Source organism: Anoplopoma fimbria, chromosome 19 (genome assembly GCF_027596085.1).
Source record: "Anoplopoma fimbria isolate UVic2021 breed Golden Eagle Sablefish chromosome 19, Afim_UVic_2022, whole genome shotgun sequence".
Classification (NCBI taxonomy): Eukaryota; Metazoa; Chordata; class Actinopteri; order Perciformes; family Anoplopomatidae; genus Anoplopoma; species Anoplopoma fimbria.
The window spans coordinates 4,769,636-4,792,360 of NC_072467.1; the positions used below are offsets into that span (position 1 = coordinate 4,769,636).

Sequence of the window (22,725 nt, forward strand, 5' to 3'; positions counted from 1 at the left end):
GAATTCATAGTTAGTTTCACTTCTTAACACATAACATTTTTGATACATCAAAAACAGACCAAGAAAAACAATCTATTATAAGAGTTTATTGTAAGAGGTGGGTGAAGGTTATATCTGGTTCCTGATATCCATATAAACATTTCCAGATTCATTCAGGCTATTAGGATTAACCAAAACGATCTGGACTTCGATCAGCTGGAAGCTTTGTTTGTGTAACTATTGTGTGACCATATAATGCAAACGCTAATCACCACATTACCTTAAATATGATGACCTATTGGGAACGCAGATGGTAGGTTTATCTTCTGATCTTTGACGTTAAACCACAATTCATCGATGACTTCATGTCAGTGCACAATGAAACGACATCAATTGTTGTTATTTGATGTTAAAAAAATCAATCTGCAGTTTTATGATCTAAGTAAATAATGTCACATTTGATTTTTGAGTGCAGCTCCCAAAGAGCGGGGCAAAATAAACCATTTTCTATTTGAATATTTATTAGTTTAGGTTGGGACAATACAAAAAGTCAAAGTAATAAAAAACAAACCATTCAGGTCACTCTTTTTCTTTCAAGGCATCAGTTACAGCAATGAACTAAAACTAGACTTTATAACTGTACAAAGTGAATGGACAAACAAAAACACCATCATGCGGTCCGCCTGCTTGATGAGAGCAATTTTAAAAGAGCCAAAGAGCCAGACACCAGACCTCCTAAGATTCAAAATGAATCAACAGTATCACATTATTGTCTTCATCACCACCGCCCTCTTATCAGAAGCTGCCTGCTGATCACACACATGTAACGTAACAGAATACAACAGACACAAAAGGCAAATGGTTTTAAGTATGCTCTAAGTCTTACCAATTTGTTTACCATGGGGATACTGCAGGTTCAGTCCACTGGGTGATGTCATGCCCCACATAGGGCCACTGTGTGGGGCTGTTTTCTATGTAGATACACGCCAACCCAGTCTTTTCTGTGTACATACTATTTTGTGTATATATTTCAACACTCTAGGATGGTTTTGTAGTTTATGTGTCTAAAAACACTCTGCAGAGCTCTGGGGTTCCGGTCTATGATGCAAAGGTGGATTAAGAAGTGGCACCAGGAGTTGGGTTGACATTCTGCGTGGCTGCTTGTGGTGCCACCTCTATGATCCGTGGTTTGTCAATGATACGAGCAGTGCGGTTTCCTTTCTCTACAATTCCAATGATCCACGCTTGGTGGCCTTCGCCGTATTTTGGGGATTTGATCTCAGCACAGAAGCGGGCAGCTTGCTCCCGGGGCAGACAAATAAGAAGGCCTCCTGTAAAGAAAAAGGAGATTTCGTCAGTCACAACGGTCCTAAATGGTGTTTTTAATGTGTAGTGATGCTGGTGCGTGCTCAGTTCTCTTACTTCTAGATCTAAGTGCTGCCTTTGATACTGAAATGAATCACATTGTGGACGTGTGGGACAGGGGACAGATGGTGCTGCAGCACTGCGGGTCTCATCCTATCTTTTTGACTGGTGTTATTAAGTCTGTAAAGATTTAACTTTCTTTTTCCTCTTCTTTGTCTCTCATACCAGGCTTGTTCTCCTTTCACCTGTTGTTTTTTAAGGACTGGATGAGTACAACTTCAAAAGGTACAAATGACCTTCAGTTCAACTTAAACCTATTAGAATTCGTATTCTGAGGACTTTTAATTTGCACATTACGATGACATTTTTGCTTTTTCCTCTATGGAATAATTCTTATATTTCTATTAATTATGGCCGGTTGCCTCTCTCCGTTTTGTCAATTTTGTGTGGCTCTTTCGACAAATGTGCCATCTACTGTAAACAAACCTTACATTCCAAATAAAAAGTGGATAAGGAAGAAAATAACAGCAGAGCCATGCACACACACACACGCACACACACACACACACACACACACACACACACACACACACACCTGATGTTTCAGGGCAGGTGCCGTGCATGAGTCCAAACATGTTCCCACAAGCCTTGGACACAGCCGCCATCTTGGCAAGCACTGGAAGGTTGTGAATGACGAAGGACACTTCACTTCGTTGTTGCCGTGCCAACGTCTGAGCGTGACCGAGGATGCCAAATCCTGTGATGTCGGTGGCTGCGTGAGCGTTGAAGGTGTGCATGAGACCAGCCGCTAAATGGGAAACGAGACAGAGAGAGACAGAGAGAGCGCACGTTTGGATGACTTTTGGTTGATTAGGGACGTACACAAGTGGTATAATAATAAACAGTTTGTGCTGATATTCACAATGATTGTCACTCATTGCAGGCCAAACCCTGTATGCCGTCTGAAAGCATAAACAAATATTTTTGGTATGTTATAACCATTAATAGTATGCAACTTCTGTCTCAAATCTTTAGGCATCATAAACTGGTCCCAGAATGTTTTTTTGCATTACTATTTTAGCAGAATCTACTTAGCCACAGAGGGTGCAATACAGCCACACTGCTATATGTATATATATATATGTTTTAAAGGCAGTTATTATCATTGAAAATAAATTATTTGGACACATTCATTGAGGTTTTACCTGTCCTGTTGAGCCGAGCCATGTTCATCATAGCTTCATGGTAGGCCAGCTCTACATCCTCCTGGGTTACCACCAACTTGATCTTGTTCCACTTTTCAGGCTGAGAGATTTAAAAAAAACCACATGTACAGCCAATGGTGCTAAAAAAATAAGAAGCATTGAGACAAAATAATGAGAGTGAAATGAGTGGGCAGGCTGACTTACAATATCTAGCCACTGATGTACTGCTACGGCCACTTGTGTTCCAAGCGGCTTGGTCAACACCAATACGTCTCCTGGCACTGCATTGTCTGGCCTGAGAAACATAAAACATAATCATTGTTTTTTTGCATAACAACAAAATGATAATTTTTTACATAAGTAGGGAAATATGCAGAATAGAACTCATTCCTACATGATAAATTCGTTCGGTTGGCAGACTGTTGTAGCAACTCCTCCCATCACCACCCAAGGGTTGAGCACCGTCTGTCCTCCTGTTACAGATGTGCCTGCCTCCTCTGATGCATCCTTGAATCCCTGGATGACCAGTGGCATGACTTTGTCTCTCTCCTGTAAAGACCAAGAAAATTCAGAGCCCAGAAAGGGAAAATAATAATAATAACATAATAATAATAATAATATTTGTATTAAGCAACTCAATTATGAGTGGTATTTGTTTTTTTTGGCCAGAAACTAGATCCAAAAGTGAACACATCTGCTCACATGCCTCATACCTTCTCTGACATTTTGTTGCTGACTCCCAGAAGCATCAACATGTTGTCACACTCTGTCACTCCCATGGCATACAGGTCACTTAGAACATTGGCACAAGCAATTCTTCCCTAGAAAATTAAAATACTGACCATTAGGCACATCAAGGGTTGTTGTATAAGAAAGGCTTACGTCACAACCAATAATACTGACAAGAATTATAACAGTGGCATCCTTCCATTTGTCACGTTTATGTATAATTGATAGGACCACAATGGAACAAAAGTAATGCCCATAAAAGAGGAAATCCATACCATCATGTAGGGGTCATCCACAATGGGGTAGATGTAATCTGTTGTCTGGACCAGAGAAAGGCCTCCATGTCTGAGGGGGATCACACAGGTGTCCATTCCTATGCCTTCAAAAAATAAAAGAGAGCTTTATGGGATATTTTGAAGAGGTTTTTATTCTGGTACTGCACATACAAAATCTTAACTTAAGAGAAGAATTTGATTGCTGGGCTTTAATGGACGCGTGAATTATCAAATAACTTTCATTTTAGTGTGTCTACGCTGGTAGCCTGTCCAGAACTCATACCTTTAAAGTATTTAAATGTTTTGTACCCTGATATATTTCTGGCTCCATCCCTAAATCGCAGTCAACACTGTCCGGTCATTCATGGCTTACGTATAAAACAGCGGTGGTGCTTTCACACATGCTTTCAGTTTTATATGAAGTAACTCTATCTTTAATAGCACCACAGAACTGGCTTCCACTACAGAGGGTAATTCTTGTCACACCTTTAACATTATGTATTCAGCATTTTATAAGATGGTCCTGTTGTGGTTAGGACAGCTATTGTTGTTTGTTTAAGCTGTATTACTGTTAAGCACTTTGTAACTTGACTTACTTGTTATTACAGTACTATACGAGGATCATAGTCACCTAATCGAGGCATAACTGCCCCAAGGAACTGTTCATCCTCCTGATAGTGGTTCTCCTGTAGGGTTTCTAGCAGCTTCTGTAAAACATCTTGGGGCACCTGTGACCAAAGAAAAAAACAAAACATAATCATTATCCTGCATTTTCTTATATCACATTTCTTAATATTCATTTGTATATATATTCCAAGACAATGATGGGTCTAGGCAGAAAATCAAATGGAGAGCTTACCTTGCATCCGGTGCCCTTGAGCTCAGCAAAGCGTGTGAGCCTAAAGTTCTTGTCCAGCTCATAGCTTTCAGGGTTAAAGGACTCCCTCACCGACATGTCTGAAGAGAGTCTGGGTCTTCACCACTAGAACCACATCAGGACGAAAGATTTAAAACTGTGATTAAAAACGCTTTTTGAATGGGCTGTAAATAAAAAGGGGTTGAAAAAAAATCTTCTTAATTGAGCAACTGAAACCTCAATTCATTCACCTCTCTGCAATCTCATATTATCCACAGATGTGCTCGTGTGTGCATCAATTTCAGCGAATCATCACAAAGTACAAATAAGCTTCTGTACAATGTGAAGCAACATCACAGAAATAAATCTTGCCTCTGTGTATCTCATCTTGTAAGACTGTGTCAGAGTTTTTTAACTCTGCTGTCATCTTTAGTGCTGCTAAAAATGACCAACAATTATTGTAATAATTAATTAATCTGGCAATTATATTCTTGATTTATTTTTAGTCTATAAAACGTGAAACAATAGTGAAAAAAGTCTGCTAGGATTTGATAAAAGCCTTTTCTAATGTCTTTAAATTGTTCTTGATAAAAAAAAAAAAGATTTTATCATTCAGTTTACAATTACATAAAACAATGAAAAGCAGCAGAATCTGATATTAAGATTCTGGATATAATTAAAGCAATTTAATAAATAATAAAATAGCTGTGCATCATCATTTTAGTAATACATATCGTAGACACGTCAAAATTAAATCAGCACCTCTCTGACAAGTCTCAATATTAAATGAAGTCTATTTTATTGTATTGAATGTGAATATCCAGATACTTTCCTTTTCGGGTTTAAATAACATTGGTTTTGATCAAATTTAGAAAACAAAAAACAGTAACACATGCATTTTAATTTTAAGCACAATATTTATTAAAATGATTCAGTTTAGTAAGAAAACAAAGTCTGAAGTGCACATTAATGCACTGTTACAAAGTGCAAAGCATCCCAGACTCTTTAATAGCATCTCTCTGTGACCCTAATTACACACCACTGCAAACACTAAACTTCACAGTGAGCTGGTGAGCGCTGACCGACTCTCATATGTTTTGTTTAATTCAGTGTAACACATGAAACATGAAAACACTTTGCCACCTGACAGAGAAGCCAGACGAGTTATTGGTCGCTTATAACCCCTGTGTGTTACTCAAACTGCTGTTGAGTTGCTGAAGGGGCCTCGGTTAGCTCACAGTGGGGATGTTCAAGAGACCAAACGCTGCAAAGTTCATTCAACCCTGAGGCACTGGCTAACAATATCACAGCCGACCAGAAGTAAACTAGTCGGTGTAATGTACACTACATTATAAACTACAGCGGTGAACTGTATGACAAGTGTCGATAGTGACAGCTACATCTTTCACTTTTGATTTGCTTTAAAAAAATGCAGTTTCCGTTTCTATGCTAGCTCTCGCTTGCAAACGCTGATCAATGCATGAGGTGATGAGCATAAGCAGCTCTGTGCAACAAAGAGCCGAGAGTGTGCTGGTGTGCAACCATTAAAACACACACAGAGCACAGGCTACAGCCCACATGTGATCTATAGTTGTGGAACATAGTGCCAGTTCTTTGCCCATGTAAGTTAAAAAGTTGCAGTAGGGCGCCGAATAAAAATGTCGGCGGCGGAAAAAATTAACCCTTTCCTGTCCCTCACCATGCGATGTGTGCAACATCACAGTTCGTATGAATAAAACAGCACTGAACATGCTACCTGTGCAACGTTTGTACTGATATTGTGCAATATAAGTGTTTACAATTGCCCTAAATGCGATCTGAGGACCAAAGCGGAGTTATATTCTTGCAACATTTCCCCTTTAATTGCTCTGTCCAGTTTATCCTTACCAGCTTCACGTTAGCGGTGGATCCCGACAGAAGAGCGGGGACGGCACCAGAATGCATCGGGGCTGGAATCGGGCGTCCTCCGAGAATGCCTGACGGAAAGTCAGACAAATTAGTCTTGTAACTCAGAACTAGACGACCAAAAAATAGAAATATCACGTATAATTGAATGTATCTTAATGAATCAACCTATACGAACATGATTTGTCTTCATCAAACAGTATGTGGTTTTCAATACGAAGAGGAAACTCACAAGATCTCAAAGGGTCCTCTGCCAGTACATTGGCGGCTTTAACATCCCCTTTAATGGGCTGGGAAGTCTGGCAACAAAATCTCTACAATGGAGTGTACCTTTAATTTACTGTTTTCCCTCCAATTGCACTTACAACAACATACCCATGCCTGGCCTCAAGTAAACTTACATTTGTGATCTTTTGGTTGAATTAAGTTAATGGTGCAACAAATATTTTTGTTACAACGCATATTTCTAAAATTAGGAGAAAGCTTTCTTCATGTTTATTTGGTCCTCAAGAAAGAAATCCAGCAATAAGAAGTGTTTTTCTCATTTCTTCTGTTGTTAATGTTACTTTCCAGCGTATAAAAAAAACGACTCAAAGACAAAATGGCCAGGAAACCATATTTAATTGTGAGACAACTATTCATGTCATATGCACACTGAGCAAAAAATAATGAAAAATGTAATTCCATCACAGTATTAATAACATTAGCACAATATATATGCATAGCCTAAATATTCTAATAATAAAAAGAAGAAAAAAATATTCATAGAATACTCTATATGCTTTATTTTCAAACAGTTCAAGCCTATCAACCTATTTTAAAATACATCAGAAATTTACTTTTTGATGTTTGTAATTAAGGTTGACGCTGTACTACACATTACACCCATTGAAGTACTGGTCACTTAAAAGGCACAATCCTTTAAAAGGTCATTTGTAAAAGGTCATTTGTGCAAAATATATTACTGCTATACTATTACAGTAGCCTACGTTGTCTTGTTTTAGACTTGCAACTCCTAGTAATGACATGAGTACTAGGGAAGTTAAAGCTGTGGCCTATAATGTAAACAGTAAGTCACTTCTGAACATGAAAATGATCTGATATATTTTAACCACTGTATAGGTCAGCGTCTTTTGGCATAAAACCCAGATCCCAGTATCTGTCCAATGAAAAGGACCACAAAAGCTGGAGCAGGTGTATGAGAGGGAGAGTGAGAGGGACAGAGCATCATTTAGCAGGCTTTTTCCTCATTGGGTGCAATTGTTTTTCCCTTTACATCATAAGAAGAGCTCAGATTACAGCTGCAAAGAAAGAAATCTAAAGTGGCAAAATGCAGCAAATTTGAGAAGCAATGAAGTAAATGAACAAATATGCTCTAAGGCCAGTGTGGCAGCCGTTGAATCAACCAGTCATGTTAACGACCGTCCCCTTCACACTTGCAGGCTTGCTATAGTCGGAGCCTATAAAAGACGTAAGAAAATCAGGTTAAAATGTAAAATATCACTAACATAAAAGACAATTATGTTCACACATTTGGTGGATTATTTTTACGGGTCTTATAGCCTTCTCAGGAAAACCCCCAACAACAACTAAGACAGCAGTAAGATAAATGCTGTTGTGGAAGCGAAGGAAATAGAGAGGTGAAAGGGGGGATAAGGTGCATGGTGTGAAGATAATTAGCTGACATTTTGGGAAGCTGTCTGAGAATGTCAAATGTCACAGCAACAGCGTTACAAAGACATATGAGCCAATGAGCGAGCCAGCAACATCAGTGTGTGTGTGTGTGTGTGTGAGAGAGTTGTGACAGAGAAGTTGTGAGGGGTAAAGACTTGGTGTGCTCAGAGGAGGGCTGATGGAAATAGGCTGTGAGGTGGAGTACTGATATAAGGCCTGCAGGTGAAGGCACAGATGGATACAAGACATTTGGATTGTGTTGGTGTGTGTGTTATTTGCCATTTTAATATAAGGTTCATACTTGTGGAAGGTCCACTGAAGACTTCTTCTGTTTCTGCAGCATCTGAGGAGTCAAAGGAAAAACTAGATTAACCTGACACGCCTTAATAACAATATGTTAACTTTCATTCTCACAAAAACCTAATAACAAAACAGGATTTGGTGGTTAAAGCAGGATACTAGATAAAATAAAGGTAAACAGTATATTATGTTTCAATAAAAGAGAGAAAATATAATGGAAACTTAGCAGTAGACTGTGTCGAAGTACCTCTTTTCAGCCTCCTCCTGGCAAGTTTGATCTGATCTTGAAGGATCTGAACCCAGTCCCGTGGCCCGGGCAACTTCTCTATTCTATGTTCAGTGCAGTATTTCTCTGTAAACACTGGAAACAGTTCACACGACCACATTCATTTTTTTTTTTTATTAATCATTTCAATAATGTGTCATTTTAATTGTACTCTGGTACAAAGAGACTGATTAAGTATTTTGTATCTTACCTTTAATGGCGCCCACAATGTTCTGGTCCAAGCCCTTACGGTTATCATTGAGCCCTCTCTTCCTTTTACCGTTTGGCAGAGAGTTAGCCAGCGTAGTATCGTCAAAGAAGGCACACACCTAGACACATCATAGCTCTATATTAAAATATTGTTTAGCCTTTTGTGAACTTTGCTTCGTAAGTGATGTAAATTATTGGATATTTGTTGTTGTTGTTTTTAATAAAATATAAGTAACCAGTGGTGCCACATGACTGCAAAGTTAACCACAATCAAAGGGCTAATGAGTTGGCTCTGAACAACATATTGATGCACACCAGTTTCCTGAACAGCAGGCTGCCAGAGCGTGTATAGTTGACCAGAATGGAGTCTAGCTGAGCCTTTGAGATATACACGTCATGATCCTCTGCAAGACGCACCTCAGACTGAAAAACAATCAATTAACACATGCTATGAAAACTGAAGTATTTTGCTAAAATGTTAAATTAAAACACAGATATATTCCGTTTTTGGAATGGAAAAGAGAGTACACACAGACTGCTCTACAGAAGTCATCATGTAATGTTGATTGTAAAATTAAGGGTGTTCATGCAAAACTAATATCTCATACCTCCCAAAATTATGATTCGAGATCCAAGGTAAGGGGACACAAAGGTCCTCCGTAACAACAAAGCATGTCACATGGCGACGTTTTTTAACATATAGACAAGAAGCTAATGGAATTTAAATTTCTTAAATGGAGTCAAACATATTAAGGAGATAACTTTAATAATATTAAAACAAACAATTGCCTTAGTTCGAAAAAGTTAGTTCGAAATTTTTAAGGCATTATGTTGACTTTTCAGATGTACATTAGGTTGAGTTAAAAAAAAATCTATTTTCTTCTTCTCTGTGTAAATACAGTAAATACACAGATTTAATAACTTTTGAGAATACTTTCTTCAGAAAGATTAAATTCAAATTCATGAGCACTGTTTCAGAGGGAGTGGAGTAAAATCAAATTGTAAAGTTGAACTAACATGCAGATTACCTCTAATGACTGATGTTCCTTTAGTTGGTTCAGGAGAGGATTGTGTCTGTTGTTCGTAGTTACTGGATTTTTCTGAGGTGGCAGAACAGAAACACCAGACGAGACTGAATGGCTGTTGGGTGTAGATGAGCATTGCTCTTTCTCACGTTCCTCCCTCTTTGCGGATTCAGCAGGTGCAGCTATAAGTGGCAATGCCTCCAGAGGGCCAAGAGCAGCTCTACTTGACACATTCAGAGGTGCCACTTTATAGATTGGCCTCCTTTTCCGGGGTCTACAGCGAGGTGCGGGGCCTGAACCAAGACGAGTTTGGCATGATGAGGCCGCCTCTCCTTGCTTTTCCAAGGATGCTAGAAAAAGACAGTAACACATTAAAATCTCTCTCTCTCTCTCTCTCTCTCTCTCTCACTTTGTCGCAGTATGTGAGTGCTAGTGTTCATCCACTGACCTTTTTGAGTGTGCATCAGCCTCCTCATTGCACGCAGTTCCTGCAAAATAGCCTGTAAGGTGCCCTTACAGTTACACATACAGCAGGGGGCTTCTGTCGCAGCAGGAGGGACTACATCTGCTGTGAAGACAGTAGGGCGTTGGTAAGTGATTGTCTGCTTAAACATGCATACTCATACAGGTGCAAAGGGTTTTCTTGGAACATCACTGACAACAAAATGTGTGTATGTGTGTGCAAGAGTGTTTGACTTTCTTGTATGGATAAGAGTCTGCCTTACACTCAAATACCTCTGTATATGTACACTTGGCTGGTGTGCAGCACAGGACACTTCCTCCTCTCTGTTCTATCAGTATCAATTTTTCTTACGGAAATTAAAGTGGTGTATTTTGGGTTTCTCCTCTTTAAACCTGCTTTGGTATCCTACCATTAGCTTCATTCACTTTGATCGGATCCTTGGTATTGTTGAGGCTCCTCATGGCTTTGGAGCGGGTGCTGTATTGGCCACAGCCTGGACCGTTTTGGATAGGGGTAGATATGGATGAAGGGGAAGGCCCTGGGTCCCCTGCAGAGTTCCAGCTGTTGCTCTTGTGGTCATCTAATACAAGAGATGAGAGTGCAGGCTGATGTACCCAGGTCAGATGCCTTTCCTGATGATCCTTTATTAAGCTGTCCTGCTCTGTTACCACACGATGATATACCCTGCCAGTCTTATCACTCAGAAGCCTCATCATCCCTGTGATTTGCCTCTTGATCTCCACGCCCTCGTCCCCCAGCCAAACTACATTGAGAAAGAAGAGGGTCGGTATGATAAGTTAGATTTGCCTCAATATATCATAGAAGATAATCTTAACTATTGTACATACCATCAGGAACAGCAGCATCCTTAGGCTCTCCATCAACATCATTGCAGTTGGAATTCGTCACATATGAAGCAGCAAAATCTGCAAGAAAAAACAACAAGATTTGTGTTAAGAAATAGTAACAGTATAGCTGTCATTAGATTCAAACTCAGACCCGTGTGACAGATAGTTACAGAATGATGTTGCAGCCCTTTTGCATTGCAATGATGAAGCTTGTGCGGGCTGATAGGGAATACTGTGATGTCAACCAAACCCCTCCCCCCTTCCCTCCCACCCCATGCAGAAACCACCACCTGTAGGTGGTATGAAGAAGTGTATCCAAGAAAGGTAGCATAGAGCATATAGCTTCAGCAAGAAAGTGAACAATATAAGCTGCATGTTGGATGTTCAGAATGTGCAACATGTTTTCATATAATAGACTATTCATTTAGCCTAATTCATTCATTCTTGAATGTATATTTAGACTGATGTCCAGTCAGGTTATCACATGTAAGACTTTAATCATTAGGGTTAACTGTAGGTCATTACCAGAGGCACAGACTAGACATGGTCGTGGCCATCGCTTTTGTTTACAGTCGTCTCTGCTGGCACACAGCCAGACAAACACCCAGACACAGACGCGCGTCTTGCAAGGTCTTGCATTCATTCAGCAGCCTACCTTCATCCGTGACCAGTTTAAAGCTCTGTGACTTCCTTCTCCTCTTCCTTTCTCCAAACTCCATCTTCAGGAGGGATGTAACGTTAGTCTACAGTAAGTCGTGCAGTCGACAATCGCTATACAGGGAGGCGAAATCAGAGACTATGATGATACACTCAGCGGAATCACTGTCCGTCTGCCTTATTAATCAGTTACATTTATCCTCAGGCTGCGCTACAGATCCTGTCATCGGATCATTTCCCACCGTGATTATCTTAAATGGACCTGATAAATACCATCGTATGATGTTCTCTCGTTGCAAAAAAAAAAAAAAATGATGCTGGTTCTCCCCTTGCGCCATTTAAATAAATTAATGACTTTAATATTAAAAAATCGTCACATATCCCTTTGCGCCACCTGATGGTATATTCTCATCTAAAAGGTCGAGTCACACATTTGCCACTGTGGTGTCCAAACAATAATGGCACTAGAACAAAAGCAATATACTCATCAGACTGTAAATACAACTTTTTTTTCTGGATTCTTAAATTATTAAAGAAATGAATAGTGTATTTATTGTTGTTAGGGCGAATCATTTCCTACATTCAAAATAATAATTCAATGACCACCTTTAATGTAATGTTATATGTCTTACTCTTTGGTGAGTTGGTTTTTCAGTTAATGTTATATTTATTAGAGATGATATTATATCTTATAGACATGACTCAGCAGTATTAACCCTCTATCTTTAGGCATAGTGAAGATGTTGTATCTTAACTAAGTCAAGCCTATGTTGTGCACCAGTGGATGGATTTGCACTCTCTCCAGTCATGACCTCGCTTCAGACATCGGTTTATTCTGGGTCACTGACAGGAAATAGCAGGTAGGTTTGGAGTTAAGATGTTGTGACATTTTTCTCATCATTTCATCCATTCTCAATTCTCAACCTAAAACTATTTCAAAATGGTCTAATCTTTTTTTTGTTCTTGGTAGAAGATATTGATCCCCACACACTAATACAAAGTTGTACCAGCTTGCTATGATTGCATCGACAGAAGTGGAGCATCGGCAGTCTGTTTGCAATTTGATTTAATCATTTATGTGTTAGAATATGCGCCAAAATATAGCAACATGGCATGATCAATCTTAAAATGTACTGGGGATATATACAGTACCAGACAAAAGTTTTTTGATGAGCATTTGTTTGTTTACCACATAATTCCATATGTGTTCCTTTATAGTTTGGATGTCTTCAATATTAATATACAATGTAGGAAAAAAATGAAAATAAAGGTGTGTCCAAACTTTTGACTGATACTTTCTTAAGTATTCCAACAGTGCTTTGCTAAAGCAGTATTTTGTTGTTATATTATGCCAAAAAGGAGATTGCTTGGTCTTGAATGATAAGCTGGATGTTGGTATCTCTACTAAACTCTCGGAAAAGACTAAATACTTCAGACGCTGTCTTAAATGGTCGGTGGATCAAAGTTACATTTTATTTTGAAATACAATCAACAAAACAAATATGGAGTAAATGACGACTCTTATACTGAAATTCAGATCTCGGTCTTGAGGCTAACTTCCGGGTTGAGTGTCGCTAGCTCAGCGTTGGAGCCACCGTCCTAACGCTACATGTGTATAGCTACATTTGTGTCGAATTAAACGAATAACGACAACAATTAATCGACCGACATGGACATACTGAAAGCTGAGATCGCGAGGAAAAGGAAACTCGTCGTAGACCAGCAGCTCGTTGACGTGAGTGTCTGCTGAAGGTGTTGTTTTGTTAGCTTGGTAGCTCAAAGCTAAAGTGTTTACTCGCGTTAACGTGGCTAACAGGCTGCTGGTTAGATGTGTTGTTACAGCACAATATAACAATATATAGCTGACATAACAAGACCGACAATAGACCGATAAGACTGGAGGCAACAATGTTAAGTGAGCTAACTTAAACCTAAAGAGCTAAGCAAATACGTAACGTAGCTTTAATGTGAGACATCCACCGTGTAGATGGATATTATAACACTGTCTGTAATATGATTATGACGTGAACAGTTTCTTTAAAGTAACACTGGCATTCAACTCAGTGGCTTTTATAGGATCTTTAAGCTGGGATGTGAAGAGAAGATTACTAATAATGCATTATTCTAAATTAAATCATAATGACTCATCTATATTACATTACATTACAGTCATTTAGCAGACGCTTTTATCCAAAGCGACTTACAATAAGTGTATTCAACATAGGTATTCAAGAGAACTACTAGTCACCAGAAGTCATAAGTGCATCTCCTTTCTTAAACAAGCATCTAAGAGCATAAACCAGAGCAAAAGTATAGTGCAGAAGCAGATTAATACGAATACAATAAGTGCAACAAACTAATACGAATACAATAAGTGCTAATTGCTCAATCATAAAGTATATCATTATACTGATATAATAAGACACTTAGCCTACATGTTTTTGGATAGAGTATAAAAAAACAAGTTCTGACCATATTTAAGGTTGATAAAGTCATGGACTTTGTTCTGCAGAACAAACTTCAGGGTGTAAGGGTGTATTTTAATTTAAAGGGAAAACAGGAAAAAACCCAAAATGCATTGTTTCAAACAAGTATACGCTCTGGCCGGAGGGCACATGGACCCCCATTTGACAGCATATTCCATTGTTCTTTAATGTTACATCAAATGCGTAACGTATGTATATGGCACCACTGACCCTCACCCACATTCAGTAAAATGTAAACTTCAACATTTGTTTTGTTGAAAATAATTTGTATATTATTCAAAATGACTAGATATTTAATTACAGGCAGTACAGTGTGCTGTCGCATCCAGTCCAACACAGAATAATAAAATGTATTTTATTTAGGGGGTAAATTACTAGTTATTTTGCATTAAAGATGTACACACTACCATCATAGCATGAGAGAAGGAAAATGCTAGCATATGGCATCTTTGTTGGGAGACCATTTCTATGATATGCCTCTCTATACTTCACCACCAGATCTATATTGCATTTGAAAGAAATGTAAAACAAGTAAATTATCTTTCTGCTTCCAGGACTCCAAAAAATTCTTCAAAAGGTCTGATCTTGCACGCAAGGAACAAGAAGATTACTTCAGGAGATGTGGATACAAGGTGGATGTCAATTTCACTCTCTTTCTCTTACTTTCTCACACACAAATACATTCAAATCACTGACTTTCCTCAATTCAGTTTTATCTCATGTTAAGTATGACACTCTTAATATTGCAGTTTAACTTTTTGCTAGAAAACAAAATAAGGTCAGCCCTTAATTCCCAGGTGTACATTGGTGTTTGTGTGTGCTGTTTTTTCCCCAACCTGCCTCTGATGCCTGCATCTGTAGGTTCAGAGAGAGACTCCTGAGAGCCAGGTATGGGATTGCACAGTGAAAGTAGCTGGCAGGATGCATGATAAAAGGATAAAACACACTGTGTCCCAAAGGCTTCCGCTTCCTTGGCACCCTTTCTGAAAGTTCAATCTCTAAAACAAGTGAGGATAAAAGCAGAAATAACATGGTGGAGACGTCTTTATTTTCCAGTGCATGTTAGAAATAACTCCATGAAGGCAGGAGATAATGACATTAATTCATTCAAAAACTCATTATATATCGGGCCTATGCTAATAGAACATTTTACCAGGTCTCCTCTGCTTATTTTGCGTGATAAATCTAGTCTACCTCAAGTCATTTAGAAGTTTAGTAGTTTCATAGTCTACCCTATTAGAGAAACCCATTTGAAAATATGAATTATTCAAATTCACCTACATTATATGAATTTGCTGAAGCACCTCTTGCTTCAAGTGCGCCGCCATTATCAATATTTATGCTTTTTACAATTTATTTGTAAATGCAGCAACCACTTTCACATCTAGACTACATGCCAGATCAGTTATGTGTTATTAACTACAAACTTGGCAACAATCACACGTCAGAGAGCAAGGGAACAAGGAAAGGAATCCACAAAGTGGGACACAGACATGGTGTGGATTTCAGCATGGTGTACTGAACTGAAATAAAAGATGTTTCTGTTACCAAGGTGCACCTCTTATTTTGCACATAATCTGGGACAGAAGCTTTAATATTTAAACCATCTAAATGTTTCTCCTGGTTTGCATAGTTGCTCCATGGAAAACTGCTTTTCTGTTCTACTTTGTGCAAGGCTTAAATGTCTAACGTAATAAGCTATGTTCTTTGCACACATGCAATATACTTTGTTTATTTGAGCAAGGGCCATTGTTTGTTTGGAAGCCTTTTTAGTCTTTCTGTTTGTTCGTTTAGATTGTAAACCGTATGCCACAATCTAATGCTGCTGGGATGCATGTGCCTATAAAAGCATGATCTGGCCGCATACTTTGAGTTTCCTTTGAAATAAAAAAAAAAAAGAGACTGAATTTTTTTTGCCTGTGTTTAGGCTTTTTGTGCTGCAGCCTGCATTGTAATAATAAGTTAGAGTGAATTGTCTTTATACATGAGCCTGCAGGTAAGATAGGGATGTGAATGTGTATATTCAAACACATCAAAGTGACACATCCTCTTCATTCCTGAAGTCTCATCTCATGAAGACATTGCCGATGCTTTCACATATCCAAGTTACATTTTTTTTATTTGCATTTTCCCAGAAAGATCAATCTTTCTATATTATCATTATATGAACCTTCAATAATACTTTAAATAATAAGCGTATTTATTTTTCTTCCATGTTGTCCTGAAGATTGATAAGAAAGAAGAAGATGAGCCATCCACCTCAGCTAATCCAGTGTTAGAAATTGAATTAACAGAAGAGAAGCTGCCAATGACACTGTCCCGACAGGAAGTGAGTCAATATAAAATGTTAACACTTCCATTAAAATAGTTTTTCTTTCCTAATGAAAAGTTATCGAGTTTCTTTGCATTGTTATGCGTGTATAGGTCATTCGACGGCTAAGAGAACGAGGGGAACCAGTCCGACTGTTTGCAGAGTCTGATTATGATGCCTTCCAGAGACTCAGGAAGATTGAGATTCTGACCCCAGAAGTAAACAAGGTAGGACAATGTAGTCTTTGAGTGGGACACATCATCCATTAAAGATATGAAGATTCACGTCCATCTTATCTGGGGGAAAAAAGTCATACAGGAACCATTGAATATAAAAATGTCATATCCCTACCATTTTTATGTCTGGCCTTTTTAAAATACAAATGTAAGCACCACTTTCTATGTGCCACAACCGGCAGTAAATTTGACTGTGTTGGTATCAACAAATCTCCATACAAGTTCTGTGAAGCAGTGAATCTGAGTACTTTTGTTTATGAGTGAAAAAAGGAGGAATTTGTGTGTTTGTCTTTCATGTGATTCCTTTAACAGTGTTATTGTCCTAATTTTTAAGCCCAGTTTGCTGATTGACACTGTTTAACACTGCCTCTGCATCTAGGGCTTGAGGAATGACCTTAAAGCAGCCATGGACAAGATTGACCAGCAGTACCTGAATGAGATTGTTGGAGGAACAGAGCCAGGAGAAGTGGACACACAGCACGACCTGAAAGTGCATGAAGAAAACACCACCATAGAAGAATTAGAGGTACATTGCATAGTTAAAACTGCTTACAAGGTAAAAAGGTTTTTATTTTTCAGTATACGACAGCGTTTCCCAACTAAATTTAGTTTGTAGCTTTCTTCACCAGGATGGAGATGTGTGATGACAATGACAGGTTGTTTGTGATGCTGATTTACCAGGAACTTAAAGCTGTTAACATGCTTTTTTTAAAATCAACAATCAGCTCCTTGGTTTTACTTATGGTGAGCAGAAGGTTGTTCTCTTTAAAGGATCAAGTTTTTTTTTTTCTGTTAGATCAAGTTATGTGCAATTTTAATAATAACTATTAACTCAATCTGTGTCACAAGCTGTGAGTTGCAACATTTATCAGTTACACATTGTTATGAATTGTGTTCTTCAGAAAGATATGGTTATGATTGAGTTTATATCTGATACTTTCCTTCAGGCACTCCGTAACACACTGGGCACAGGAGATGATGAAGGAGACCAGGAGGTTATCGACAAGTTTCTGAGGGTAAGGCAAGAAAATCATGCTCTGCCTTTGATCTAGATGGAGCTGTTGGATAAAATATATTTCACTATGCTGTGGCTGCTATTCATGTTGTTTCAATATACAGTGTTGATTGGCATTGTTCTTAAATAACTGAAGAGATATTTAAAGTAATTTTAATGATGGTTTTTTTTTTGTGCGATGTGTTTTAACATGACCATTCAAGAACAAATAATCATACTTTGTCATGTTGTATAAACTGTCAAAATGTATAATATATAATTTGTTGTCAATACAGGAAAACAGTTGCACACTCGTAGCCATGATACAAAAAAATAAATAATAATAATTTACCAGCGTTTCAACATGACAGACTTATTCAGGGTATTTAGAGATAAAACAGCTCATTGTTGATAGGAGAGGCTTTTTGGATTTATTACTTTAATACCCTTGCCCCTAATGGCCTAAATGTTGATTTTTATTTAGTGCTCATTATCTGGCTTTGAATAGAGTTTATCTACTATAAGTGCATAGATACTTAGATGTCTTTCCCCTTTTCTGTCGTTAACCTTTCTACTTCTTTGTTTTTTCTATGATGTAATTGTTTCCTCCGGTTTTTTTTTTTTTTATACTAAGCTGTTTCTATATAACATTTTCTCAAATCTATTTCTAATATGTTCATTCTGCATCTACTTAAGATATCGGTCTATCACTTGAGGTCTATTCCTTAGGGACCCATTTTCAAGCCATTGGTGTTTTGTTTTAATTTTTTTCCTTTAAAATTGTATCAGTAATCGCTCTCTTAACGTTATGTGTCTTTATAAGACTTGTTTCTAGACACTTTGTTTTTCTTAAACGTGTGCCTTTTTGGATACATTGTACAGCCTAACCCTTTTTCATATGTACTGTGCCTATCTTATGTTAAGCTGTCTTTTGAAAAGTACACAGAGCTGTTTTTTAATACTGTTAAAAACCTTTTTGGTCAAATTGCTTTTCTAATGTGGTTTTAAACTGACATGTGCATCAGGTAGCTACTTACTCCTCCTACAATATGTAAATATATTTGTGGACACTCCTCTCCAGGACAGAGCACACCTGTTTCTTATCCCCTGTTGAATGTTTGTGGAGCTGTTTTGTCCCTAAATACCTTGAAGTTGAAACATGTTTTATTTTTTCATCGTGGCTACGTGTCTGCAACTATTTTCCTTCACGCTTGTAATTTCACGGTTGTCAGACCTCTCCAAAACTGGTGTGAATTCCTCCCTTTGCTCTGTATTTTGTCAATAGCCTTATTTCCTGTTGTATTCTAGTTTCTTCTTGGTGTTTGGGCGAAAGATCTGAACAAACGAGAGGACCACGTGAAGAGAAGTGTTCAGGGCAAGCTGGCCAGTGCAACTCACTCACAGACTGAGTCTTACCTGAAACCTCTCTTCAGGAAGCTCAGGAAGAAGGTAGCATTTGATGAGAGAGTATAACAAGTCGCAAGAATTTTTACTATGTGTTGGTTTTTTTCATTTCTAATAGTTATAATTTTGTCTTCAATCTTTTTCAGAGTTTACCAGCTGACATCAAAGAGTCAATCACAGACATTATTAAATTCATGTTGGAGAGAGAATATGTCAAGGTTTGTTTTCTGTATGACAGTGTTTTTGACCATGTTAGCTCCTTTTTATAAATGTACAAATGTATCAACTTAAAAAAAATTTGTCCAGGCAAATGATGCCTACTTGCAGATGGCCATTGGAAATGCTCCCTGGCCAATCGGTGTGACCATGGTGGGTATCCACGCTCGTACTGGGCGAGAAAAGATCTTCTCCAAGCATGTGGCCCACGTTCTCAACGATGAGACACAGAGAAAGTACATCCAGGTGAGACCCCCATAGATTATCCCCCACAGATGGTGTCTAAAGCTCTATTGGTTTCAGAATTATTTCTAAAACTGAGACCCTCAAATGTTAGCTAATAATATTTGCAAGAATATTACCCTGTCACTGTAGGATTTTATTATTTTTACTTTGTTGTATCCACTAGATTAAAGGCTGTCTGGTTGGATGTCATGTGCCAACATTTCCCAGCTAAATGAAATGCCATATTCAGGCTTATTTTACACCACAAATTAAAAAGATTTTCGTTCCCATTGATATTTTGATTACTTTAAGTGACCATATCAAAGATTTTAATTTAAATAAATGTCTGTTGACCCTACCTATCACTACCTATCGCTAAAGGAGGTAACGCAATTATGATAGAGACTACATCCCACTGATAAAAGTATATTCACTCTTTATATATTGACTCTTCATACAGTAACATAATTGTATGACTGGGATACATGAGGGACACTTCCTATGCTAAACTGCTAAGACAGTAAATATTTTGTTGGTCAGGGTTGAGGTTATCGGGTGATCATATACAGTATTTACTAAAAGCCATCACATTGTATTAATACATCTCCCAAAACACTGTAATCTGGACATATACACATTAATGAAATGTTACTGTGTCTATAAATTCTAAATATGCTGCCAGGCAGTTTGAGAAATTAACCACCAGGTGAGATATAGTTGAACCATGTTTTTACTTTTAATTGCCAACTTAATTGTTAAGTTTAACTTTTTTATTTTTGGTTCTACAGGGACTGAAGAGGCTAATGACTATCTGCCAGAAACACTTCACGACTGTTCCATCAAAGTGTGTGGAGTACAACGCTCTTTAACTTGTACCTTCAGTTTAACTTATGCCAAGGCTGTCAGGCAAGTTTTATCACAGTCCTATATGGTAATTTTGGCAGCTACTCAATTATGGGTTCGGGCATGACAACATCTTGTATTTCAATGGCTTTCAACCACATCTGCATCTTTTTGGGGTCTGAGAAAATTCCGAATTTAAACAGAATCTGGGTGAGCAAGACCTGTTGTATACAATCAGAGTTTTCACCAAGCTTTTAAGTGAAAATATCTCAGATTTAGGTGGAGGACACTCAGCAACGTCTTATTAGACTTGTCCCTGTGAACTACTGGGAAAACGGATGCATCTGTAATGCCGTTAATAGTCACAAGCATTCTGTCCCAGAAAATGTTTATGAGTACACTCATGAGTTCCAAACTATTGTTGCAGGAAATGTTAAACAGTAAAAAAAAATAACTTGTGAGTACCAGTAATAAAAGAACACATTTTTCAAAGAGTGATGTGGGAAACAAATTTGTCAAGAGTTTCAGTAGTGTAAGTTTTATTACAAATGGAATATGGCAGTTCTTAACTCTTTCTATCTCTGTTGACATGCTGAATCAATGCAGATTCAGTTTAATGTGCATGTTTGAATTTTCAGTAGATAATTAAACCAATCAATGTGTCCCTGTACTATCTTTGTAAGAAAATAAAGTGTTTATTTGGTATAACAGCTGCCAGGATTGTTAGTTTTTTTTTATTGCAGTATGAAAAGTAAATTTTCCTTCTTCAAGATAAATTTTGTCCTGTAATCATTGAGATTTGCCCTCGTGTTCTGCAGCTGGACTGCTGAATGGGACTATTTTTAGCCACCATAGTTTATTTTTGGTCATTGGAAATGTGTCTGCAGGGAAACAGTTTCTGATAAAGGACTCGCTGTAAATGCGCCATGACATGCTTCAGTAAAATTTTAGATTCCCCTCTGTGACTATGACTTCTTATTCATTAGTACTAGTCAGATAAAAATAGGCAATTAAGGAATAAGTGTTCTCTTCAAAGCAGCAAAACAAACTAGATTTGCAACCACTGATTGTTGATGGAAACCTTCCAGTAGTTTGCTAAGATGGTAGCGTCCAGCGTCACACACTGACCTTATTACACTGAGTAACCATGGTGATCTGATCTGTTCCTTGTGGTTATAGTGTGTGCTTGTGTACACGTTACCACAGTTTCAGTCTGTCAGCTCTGAACACGTCACTGCTTGAGACCCAGTTGGACAGGTTGACAGTTGGCAGTGCAAATACTGTGAATTAAGGCTGGGTTTTCCTCTGACATTTCCCACTTTCAGCACACAGATCCAGCCCTCACCCTTTTATTTTAACAGTGCAGAAACATTTGAATTTACAGAGTATGAAATAACCCCGTCAGAATTGATTACATTTTTCAGGCATGGAGTCATTTATCTGCCTGTCCTTGGAAAAAAAAACTAAGCTAAATATTTGGGCTTTTGTCCACTCTAATGTGTTTTGTTACTGTCAGCTGTGGCCTTTGCTTAGTCAAGGAGAATGACGGCCCAGTTGAAAGTATTTGCAGTTCATTGTAAATTAACAAGATAACTGCACGTTATCGTGTGTGTGTGTGTGTGTGTGTGTGTGTGTGTGTGTGTGTGTGTGTGTGTGTGTGTGTGTGTGTGTGTGTGTGTGTGTGTGTGTGTGTGTGTGTGTGTGTGTGTGTGTGTGTGTGTGTGTGTGTGTGTGTGTGTGTGAGTGTGAGAGTGAGTGAGTGAGTGAGTGAGTGAGTGAGTGAGTGAGTGTGAGTGTGAGAGAGTTCTGGTATCCTTCAGACCAGTGCTATGCCAACAGAAAGGAAACACTTTATTTTAGGTGGACATCCAAGATAATAAATAGGAGCTATATTTAGTTTCTAAAACATAATAAAAAAGATTTACTCTGAGCTCATTACAAGTTTGGTCAGGCCGGCCACGAGAAACTTACTGTGGTTTTGTGGTTCTTACGCAGATCTCAGACTGATAAGGAGGACATGTTTGGTTTAGAAAAGCACAGTAAGGAGCGGTCGGGCTGTGTATTAAAAAAATGGTTCCCTGAGAATTAAATGATTAAAATTACATTGCAATTTGGATACACTGCAGTTTTTGGAGGTTTGTGGTTGTAAGCAGCTGATGTGTTTCTGTGACATGTTCTGATCACTTTGAATGTATCCTTGCTTCGGCTATTTGAATCTCAAAAGATGATACTCTGATTCATGTTTACTCTCTTT

At 38.2% G+C, this 22,725-nt stretch overlaps 3 protein-coding genes across 3 annotated transcripts; 1 reads left to right on the top strand and 2 right to left on the bottom strand.

Moving 5' to 3' along the window:
• Positions 1 to 78: 78 nt before the first annotated feature.
• Positions 79 to 6,588, bottom strand: sephs1 (selenophosphate synthetase 1). Its single transcript, XM_054619805.1, has 11 exons — positions 6,547 to 6,588; positions 6,297 to 6,385; positions 4,413 to 4,535; positions 4,185 to 4,281; positions 3,554 to 3,657; positions 3,263 to 3,370; positions 2,944 to 3,098; positions 2,754 to 2,844; positions 2,550 to 2,649; positions 1,940 to 2,152; positions 79 to 1,310 (listed from the first exon to the last, which is right to left on the bottom strand). Exons 3-11 carry the CDS (start codon positions 4,506 to 4,508, stop codon positions 1,096 to 1,098), a joined length of 1,179 nt encoding a protein of 392 aa, XP_054475780.1. The 5' UTR covers positions 4,509 to 4,535; positions 6,297 to 6,385; positions 6,547 to 6,588; the 3' UTR covers positions 79 to 1,095.
• Positions 6,589 to 7,715: 1,127 nt separating this feature from the next.
• bend7 (BEN domain containing 7) lies at positions 7,716 to 11,818 on the bottom strand. Its single transcript, XM_054619804.1, has 10 exons — positions 11,755 to 11,818; positions 11,100 to 11,177; positions 10,661 to 11,014; positions 10,237 to 10,356; positions 9,792 to 10,138; positions 9,079 to 9,186; positions 8,765 to 8,882; positions 8,536 to 8,649; positions 8,290 to 8,331; positions 7,716 to 7,774 (listed from the first exon to the last, which is right to left on the bottom strand). The coding sequence occupies exons 1-10, from the start codon at positions 11,816 to 11,818 to the stop codon at positions 7,716 to 7,718; spliced, it is 1,404 nt and encodes a 467-aa protein (XP_054475779.1).
• A 1,476-nt stretch (positions 11,819 to 13,294) lies between these two features.
• prpf18 (PRP18 pre-mRNA processing factor 18 homolog (yeast)) lies at positions 13,295 to 21,179 on the top strand. Its single transcript, XM_054619806.1, has 10 exons — positions 13,295 to 13,491; positions 14,797 to 14,874; positions 16,470 to 16,571; positions 16,667 to 16,780; positions 17,169 to 17,315; positions 17,737 to 17,805; positions 19,092 to 19,232; positions 19,334 to 19,405; positions 19,494 to 19,649; positions 20,417 to 21,179. The coding sequence occupies exons 1-10, from the start codon at positions 13,426 to 13,428 to the stop codon at positions 20,495 to 20,497; spliced, it is 1,026 nt and encodes a 341-aa protein (XP_054475781.1). The 5' UTR covers positions 13,295 to 13,425; the 3' UTR covers positions 20,498 to 21,179.
• The last annotated feature ends 1,546 nt before the right edge of the window (positions 21,180 to 22,725 follow it).

Excerpts from the sequence above, each read along its gene's own strand:
- sephs1 (XM_054619805.1), bottom strand. The coding sequence starts at position 4,508 with ATGTCGGTGAGGGAGTCCTTTAACCCTGAAAGCTATGAGCTGGACAAG. Across the intron at positions 4,282-4,412 it reads TCAAGGGCACCGGATGCAAG|GTGCCCCAAGATGTTTTACA; the intron begins GTAAGCTCTCCA and ends CTTTGGTCACAG. Across the intron at positions 3,371-3,553 it reads TGGATGACCCCTACATGATG|GGAAGAATTGCTTGTGCCAA; the intron begins GTATGGATTTCC and ends TTAATTTTCTAG.
- bend7 (XM_054619804.1), bottom strand. The coding sequence starts at position 11,818 with ATGGAGTTTGGAGAAAGGAAGAGGAGAAGGAAGTCACAGAGCTTTAAA. Across the intron at positions 10,139-10,236 it reads GCTGATGCACACTCAAAAAG|CATCCTTGGAAAAGCAAGGA; the intron begins GTCAGTGGATGA and ends GTCTTTTTCTAG. Across the intron at positions 8,650-8,764 it reads CATTGTGGGCGCCATTAAAG|TGTTTACAGAGAAATACTGC; the intron begins GTAAGATACAAA and ends AACTGTTTCCAG.
- prpf18 (XM_054619806.1), top strand. The coding sequence starts at position 13,426 with ATGGACATACTGAAAGCTGAGATCGCGAGGAAAAGGAAACTCGTCGTA. Across the intron at positions 14,875-16,469 it reads TCAGGAGATGTGGATACAAG|ATTGATAAGAAAGAAGAAGA; the intron begins GTGGATGTCAAT and ends GTTGTCCTGAAG. Across the intron at positions 17,316-17,736 it reads CCACCATAGAAGAATTAGAG|GCACTCCGTAACACACTGGG; the intron begins GTACATTGCATA and ends ACTTTCCTTCAG.